General features: G+C 37.8%; 1 protein-coding gene across 1 annotated transcript in view; it reads right to left on the bottom strand.

Moving 5' to 3' along the window:
- Window positions 1–8,540, bottom strand: part of LOC104488854 (polypeptide N-acetylgalactosaminyltransferase 2) — a gene marked incomplete at both ends in the record, with an annotated part of 24,593 nt that overhangs the window by 12,186 nt on the left and 3,867 nt on the right. The window contains 3 exons of the mRNA XM_010130944.1: window positions 2,236–2,301; window positions 3,215–3,282; window positions 3,843–3,941. Coding sequence (XP_010129246.1) covers window positions 2,236–2,301; window positions 3,215–3,282; window positions 3,843–3,941 — 233 coding nt within the window. The remainder of the gene's footprint in view (window positions 1–2,235; window positions 2,302–3,214; window positions 3,283–3,842; window positions 3,942–8,540) is intronic.

Here is an 8,540-nt window from a genome sequence, read left to right as displayed (position 1 = left end):
CGGGGGCCGGTCCCCCCCCCCCCACTCCCCCCAATTGAAACATTGTAAAAGTCAACCTCCTGTCTAGTCAACCTCCTTTCTTTCCAATCTCTTTACAAAATAAACCTGCAAAATGCCTCTGCCAAACAGAATACAGGATGCTTAAGAGGAGAAGCTTGTTTGATCTGTCCAACATTCAGCAATAAACAGCCTCATCAAGATCCTTGTACTGTATCTTACCATGAGTGTGAACACTTCCCTGCTGTAGGTATGTGCTGTGCCAATGCTCCCTGACAGTACTTTCTACGCTTTATCTGTTGCATATTGGCAGTAACTATACCTCACTGTCTTTATACTGTCTCTCTAATTCCAACCTTTCAACCTGTTCTGTTCAGTTTTTCCACAACAAACCATTCCTCAAGTACTCTGGCTATGTGTGTTTTACTTTTGCAATTCCTCCCTTCCAGTCTTTATTACTTCCAACTTACATTCCCATAGAACCTACTGTCTGGCTCTAATTCCATAGAAAACACACAACAGCATTTCTAATTTCTCTCCCCGCCCCAAATTTCTACACTCACACTCAGCTTAACAACAGAGATGCCCTCCAAAGCACATCTGTTCCCATAACAAACTCTGGTCCTACAGATGAGACCAAAAGCTACTACCCCTTATTTCTGAAAGTCAGTCAATGTCATCCACAGACATTATCCCTTTATTTTAATTTTTATTTCAAAACACACTGCTTTTCTCTGTTGTTCATACTGTGTTAATCCTAGTGTCTTATACTCCGATTTTCCAATTCTCTTAAATTTTCATTTGTATGTATCTGAGAACTGTATCAGCCTACATTTGAAAATGTAAAGCGAAGTGAGTATCAAACTCAAGCATAACAAGCCAGCAATCAAATGAAATCTCCAAACATTTTAATTTTAAAAATTATCACCTGGTTGCACATACGAATACCTAGGCAAAAAAATTGATAAACAGTACAGTAGACCCCACAGGTAATCCTAATCTCACAAAAATACCAAGTAAGGCAGAACTGTGCCTTTGATTTGCAAATAGTTATCCTCTTCTGTCATAGTAAAGTTTTTCTCAAATCATATTTCAATGTCAGATATAGTGATGCATATTTTAAAGTATGAACGAAAATTCAGTTCATCTATATATGCAGTACAAAGTTAATATTTATAATTACTAAAAATAAAAATTCAAAAAGAGTTAATTCATTCCATTTTTGTTACCTCCATCTTTAAGTGCTGTACTGGTCAGCAGAATGATACCAGCTTACTCAGAACCCTGCAAGCATGGCAAGTCACAAGAAGCCTGTGTTCCTAACAAGCCTCTGTTCTTGAGCACACCCCAAACAAAACATTTGAACATTAAAAGCCCATCAGTTTGCAATAACTAATTATGGGACAACACAGGTTTTGGGCATGTCACTTTCAGTTTCTGACAGTCTAAGGATTCCAGCTGCTCCCCAGGCCAAGCTGGCAGCCTAGAAGACACAGCATCTATAAAAATAAACAAGCACTATCTGCTAACTCAGTCAGCTATTTTAACCATCAGCTCTCAGTTATCATTTCAAACAGCTGCAGAGTAACAGTTGCCTGTATCTAATACTTTAAGCTCCATAGCTAGGAAGCTGCTGACTGAAGGGGTCAGTGACATGAGACCATAATTTACAAAGCAACAAAGATGAAAACAAAAATCTAAGACAAGTTTGTTACACGGCACACTGATGAGCAAATCTAGCATACATGGGTCCGGCCCTCCTGGCTGTTCAAACCCTCTCAAGTCTGCCAGGCAAACTGTTTGCTGGGTTGTCTCTCAGCTGAATCCTTAAAATGATCTTTAGTAAGGGAACCAGCAAAGAGAGGGCTAATTTTAAGCTGGATTGTTTCAAACTTTGATACAGTTCACAGTGAGACCTTACGTACAATGCGAACAGCTAAACTGAGGATTTTGTACAGTAAGAATGGAAAGGTTGAAGGTGAAGGGCAACTTCTCAAGTTGCTGAAAGCCAACAATGGGCAACGGCGCACACAATACAGAATTAATCAGAATTCCTGTTTTTACTTGCACAAATGCATCTGTTTTTATTTCTTCCACTGGTAAGTTGATGTATAAAGTGAAAATCCACTCCCCACCCCAATACAGAATGCATAGCAGAACGTTTCTTTCAGACTTGAAGATTCACAGATAAGGCAGCACAGCAGAATTTGTATCTTCCTTCCCTGAGATTAAGCCTACCTTCTCGTCGATCGTTTCGAAGAACCCGCACTTTTTCAATTTTTCCCAAGAGAGCACCATCGTCAGCTTTAAAAAAAAAATAATAATCACAAAAAATTCAAGTGATGAGAACCAGTTTGATATTCAACCTCTAATACCATAAGAGATGCAGTCTCCAAAAGAAAAACAAAAGCTTTGTAGTGGAAAATGTTTATGGTCATAAGCAGTTAAATATAAGACATATGCTAAAAAAAATACCAACTTGTCTTACCAGAAATAATGAAAGGCTAAGTAAACCAGGCTAAGAAATTAGTGCCCTCATTATGTTATTTAAAGCTAATTTAGTTTTACATTCTCAAAATATATTTAATTGTATTCTCTTTGCTTACTTTAAGACAGTTTCTACATTGTATAAGGAAAAAATATTATAGGATTAAATAAACTGTTTTCTTCACATACAAGAAAGTTCGCTTTTTAACGAACATTAAGGCTTAAACCTATCCTAAACTAGCTATAAACTAACAATGCAAATGTGGATATTAACTTCCTTTAACAAATGTTACTCAGAGGTCCATTTCAATTGTTCAAGTTTGTATTGTAATACCCTAGTATTTGTAAAACTTTGACTTATTTTAGATTCAGTAAGAATTTTTTCAAGAGATTGACAGAGACCAGCATTCATTTAAAGCAGTCCTTCAAAAATATTTGTTGCAAGTGTCACAGTATGTTATCTGATGTAAAACTAAATGCCATGTAAAGGCCGCTTTCAGTTACATACCCTGTTCCTTTAGTTAGCAGGAAGTGATAAAATACACCTGAAGTATTTATTAGAACTCTTCGCATTTCTGCAATGACAGTTATGAAAGAATTAAGAACTAGTTTTGGATTGGTCTCTTCAAACTCCTGTTCATGTGACTTACTCTTGAGTCAGCTACCAGCATCTACAGAAAATCTTACCAGAATAAAGAAACTAAAGTTATGACCCTGTAGAAGTACTTACGATCGTTACTGTAGTCATCCACCAGTATGATTTCCTTAATAAGATGCGATGGGCTTTTTTTAAGGACACTGAAACAGACCAAAAAAAAGTATTTCAATAGTCTTAATTTTCCATAATAATGTCATAAAAGCAATTACTTTGTTAAGCCACATTAAAACCCAGCCAAGGATTCTATCTTTAACAACAGCTGTTGGCTTATTCTTACAGAAAACATTTGTGAAGAAGGGCACTCATAGAATTGTTCCCCCTACAATTCCAGCCTCCAGAAATTAGTGGATTAGACAACTTGTAACATGGAAGTCTTGCAGATAGATTCTCAAGGGATATTTGATCTACAGCTATCTTCCCTGAGATTTTATTGAAATCAGTTACATGGCCAACCTCCAAACATCCTCTAGTAATCAATTCTATGTTTTCATGCATTTGTAGTAAAGGGGAACAATCGTTTGTTTAATGCTGCTATTTCAGAACATAAGAACTGGAGGCATCAATGAAATTAAGGCTCAGCTTTCTCTCTGCAAATGGTTCAGAAAAATACAATGGATTGTTACTTCCCTTCCTTCTGACACAAGGGAATGGCCTTCAGGAGGAAAAAAACCCAAGCAAGCAAGATCTCTCTTAGGTATACCTGACAACAGTTCGAAGCAAAGCAGATCTTGCTTCATTATGAAAGGTGATCACTACACTGGTGGCTGGCAAATCTATCCTCCATTGTTTCCGTTGACACCTGAAAGACATAATGCCCTGTCATTTAAACATAATATTTACATCCCAGGCTTAGCAGACAGCCTTCATTGTGAAGCAGTTATCTATTAAACTCATGTACACACTACATTTATCTAGGAAGAAGGAAATACCTTGTTTGCAGGTGAGATTATAATAAACTCCTTCTGCTGCTTTTAGTAGTTGTCATAGTACACAGACTAGGAAGTCAGATACATGCAGGTTAAAAAAGGCCACCGGACTAACATCACTGCAGTGTCGTAAATACCTTTCACGCAATTGAGTATGAAACCAGAGTGCTTACTTTACTTTAAGATCATTCAATAAATCCAAGTAAATGAGCATATTTTCAGTGAAAATGCATGGGTTCAGAGGCTACCGTACTTTACTATTCTTTAGAATGGCACACGTCCACTTCTTCCTTTATTTTTAACTCTGCTGTAGCATCCTGGTTTTGGTCATAGATATAATTTCTCATTAGAAAACTGTTTTTAAGGATTGCAACATTCAGAATTAGAAAAACAAAACTAATGTGACAATGTTAAATCAACTACACACAGAACCACATCCTTCCAAACCATAAAGATAAGGAAACGAAATTAACACTATAAGCAAAAAGAAGCAAATCCCAAAATACTTCCTGCAGGACTACATAAGGTTAAGCTGTTTAAATCCACTAATGATAAATCTCAAAAAGACGCTACTCGCATTGTATCAGACTGTCCTGGTTTTGCTGGGACAGAATCATAGGGCTGCCATGGTCTTCAGACCACTAGCAGTTGAGAGTCACCCAGGGCGTTTGACCCCAGCCGGCTCACAGGTGTATCCCAGACCACGAACGTCACGCTCAGTATAAAGGGGGCAGTTTGCAGAGGACAGGGTCCTCCTTCTTCTCTCCCTGGAGGGGCTCACTTACCATCCTTCACCTGACCACTGCTTTTTGTTTATTGTGACCTCTGTAAATCATCTGGGCTGAGTACAATTTTGTGTGCTTTATATTGGCATTGGTGTTAGTTTGGCTGTTTCACTAAATCTGTTTTCGTTTCAACCTGTGAGTCTCCTCTCCTTTTCCTGATCCCCCTTTTCTGTGGGGAGGGGTTGCCGACGGATAGAGCAACTGCTATAGTTTAGCCTCAGATACGGGCTAATCACAGACACCGACACTAACAGTGTAACACTTAATATCAAGTTTCTGCTGAAAGTAGTACAGGCTGACAAGTCACAATACTCATCCCCCTTCATGTAGTAACATACACAAGTGGTGCATTTCTTTACATACTTTTTTTTTTATATTAGGGGTAGAGTTTAAATGGGCTTAGTTGTCTTCAGAGGGGATAAACGCAGCTAGCATACTCCTGTAGCAAATTCCACAAGTAATTCTGTACTCTGTGCAGTATTAATCTAACTGGATTTTAAGGGAATCGATGGAAGTTATGTTGCTACCTAAACTTCTAAAACTAGGTCTCTCCACACCTGACAAACATCTGCGGCACACATCATAAACCACACAACCTTCAACTTCTTGGAATCAGAGAGCAAGCAGCAACGCACACTTCTTGCTCTTGCCCACCCTACAAAATCCCAAGGACCTGCAGCATTTTCGATATAAACACACTCATAACGTCTCACATTAGTGCTTGCTGTGAAAAACAACATTATTGTGCCATGGTGACCTCAATTACTCTGCAGAAAAACCCATATGCCAACCGTACAACTGATATGTCAGATTAGCAAGGCCTTATCCAGCTTTGCATCTCAAATGGTGGGCATACAAGATGGCCTCATCACAAGAGCCCAGCATTAAAAAAAAATAAATCACAAACCTCTATGCATGCCTGGAAAGTAAAGAATTAAGACCTTCTCTACTGTGAGCTTCTGGCAATTCATCTAGACATCTACAAGACATCCAGCTGTTATATATCAAAGCCTATGGTGCCAAAAAAGATATTCTTTTTTCCGCTAACTTTCAAATTGCCCACAGAATACAGGCCTACTGTGCATGTGATTAGTACATGAAGCACTTGCATTAGAATAATTTAAAAAGCCAGATTAAACTTATACTGATCTCTTTTCAGAAGAAAGCACTTGAGCCAGAGCACATCTTAGGGTGGAATTACTCAAGGCAATGAAGCTTCTCAATTTTAAGAAAACTCAAGAGAAGAGCACTACTGCACATTTCTGAAGGAGAAATTAGGTTTTTTAGACTTCCAAATAAACCTAGAGGAATGTTTTACTGAGTATTTCTGCTTTCACTTCTTCAAAAATCCCTGTTTTAACTGACTCAGTGGCAGTTCTACTCCTATTTTGCTGTGTCAATAATGCCACAGTTAAAACCCAAACCAAAGAAAGAATGTCATCACTTTTGGCACAGAGATTTGACTTTCTTTTCTGAAGTTACAACAATTACAACAATTTTAGATGCAGAATGAGAAAATACATTTGGATAAAACAGAACTTGAACTGAAAACTTCAATCTAGATCTTCACTGCTTAGCCAGGGTCATTAAAATCAGTTAAAACACAAGAGGCACATTCTCCCATGCCCCCACCCCCAAAATCTGAGTCACTGGACTGGTTCGTATTACTAGCAAACCATTTTTTGATAGAATTATCATGAACATTCATCTCAACAGGTATCTGGGTACCAAGACACAGGAAAGTTTGTTTGTTTCTTCTCTACTTAAGAATAAAACTTAAGAGTGTGAGGTCAGAAGCTTCTAATAGTTGCCAAAATAGAAACAAAACACGGTTTAGTCCAGCTAAAGTACTTCCCAGTAATTCTCAAGAACCAAGCCAACACATTAGGTAAGAGACATGACCAGAAACCACTGGTCCAAGGTAAATATGGTGGACACTGGTCCACAAAAACCACAGACTATCGGAGCCTTCATCCCACTTATGAGACAATTTTACACAGACAGAAGGACAGCTCTGTAAGTTTCCTGTTACGACTTTGACACTCACTTTCTGGATACCCAAAATGTACCACAACAGGGATAGCTCTTGGTAACACGTAGTAAAGAGACTGCAACAGAAGGAAACCCAGAGGTTTCTCAGTTGGAAGTGGCAGTTTTGAGCATCAGCTGGAGTGAGAACCTTTATTCCTGCTTAGACCTCCTTTCTCTGCTTCCTATCTTACATTGTATCTGTCTGTTTCTCACTTCTCCCTTTTGCTTAAAATAAAGCCAAGCAGCTTTAACAGGTGAACCAAAGTGTTTTCTAGTACACTGACAGACTTAAAAAAGGGCAAGTAGAAAACTTTGGTCTTAACCTTATGCTAATAAAAGTTTATCCAAAGCAAAAAAGGCTAAACAACGTAGTATAAAAAGAGATGCATACTTACACACACATTTACATTATTTAAATGTAGAATCCTGATAAACTGCTTCTGAACAGCCTAGACAATTTCAGCAATTAAATAGCATTATTATGTAGTTATTTTAAAGTCAAATAGCCTCTTAGACACATCAATACAACAAAAACTTGCTTAAGCAGAAACAAGTATTTCTTCACCCAGGTTTATTTTCCTAAAGAAAAAAGATTGTAGCAGCTCTATAACAGATCTTAATCTTAACCCAGTAGCCTCCAATTTTATTGAAAATAACATGCTTCCAAGTGTCACATGCTCGGATCTGTAACATATTCTTCCTATAGCTATGCCCTTGCTTTTTCCATTGGACAGTTTCCAAACAAATATTTCATGCAACTTTTTCAGCTTCTGCAGTGAATATGCTTGCCAGAATAGAGGGAAAATTAATTACAACACAGCGGGAAAAACGTTACGGACAATTTGCAGGAATGATTGTTTCAGTTTGGGTTTGTTTGTTGGATTTTCTTTGGCTGTTTTTTTTCCTTTAAAAGATGACAGTTTATAGACTGATGGGCACTTAAATCTGCTCCGTGGCAAAGTAATAATCACAGCACTGATACAACCTTTCCCCAGAAACATCTCTCTCTCCCGCACCAGCCTGCATTACAGGGGTCTTTTCCAGCTCTATTTAGTGACTAAAAAAACAGGCAGGTCAACATATGATCACAGCACTGACAATTAAAACAAACATAGTTATTGTAATATGATTTGTCTCCTGTCATCTCTCTTATTTAAGTTCTTCTCTGAAGGAGAGCATTTGTGTGTTAGATGCTCCCCTCTCAGGGGTTATTAAATATCTAGTAAAGTTCCAAATTTAGCATATATGAATCATAGAATCTTCTAGATGTTAGGGTTCTAGCTCTGCTCTTGTGGAAAAAGAATACCTGGTCTAAAAAGTTAGAACACATTTCTTGTGAAAGAAAGCAGATGTATATATAATGAAGAAAATTCAAAAACGATTTTAAATTCTCAGTATAGCATGAGCATTGTGGTTTTCACTCCTTTCATGGCAACAAATAAAACACCAGATTTTTCTACTTTCCCATTCAATTAATCGCAAATTATACGTGACTTGCTTTATCTAACAAATCACTTCCTTAAAGGAACCTAAAACGATGGTATTACACGAAGGATTTTAAAATGACGCAGTAAGTGTCTGAGTTTTTATACAAGTCTCCTTCACTAGGCCATTCATGATTAAAGGGCTTTATGGAGGAAAAAACCAGGCATCTTC

The sequence above is a fragment of the Buceros rhinoceros genome, unplaced genomic scaffold (assembly GCF_000710305.1).
Source record: "Buceros rhinoceros silvestris isolate BGI_N320 unplaced genomic scaffold, ASM71030v1 scaffold1142, whole genome shotgun sequence".
NCBI classification, from domain to species: domain Eukaryota; kingdom Metazoa; phylum Chordata; class Aves; order Bucerotiformes; family Bucerotidae; genus Buceros; species Buceros rhinoceros.
The sequence above is the reverse complement of the archived record's forward strand: the minus strand, read 5'-3'. Positions and strand labels throughout refer to the sequence as shown.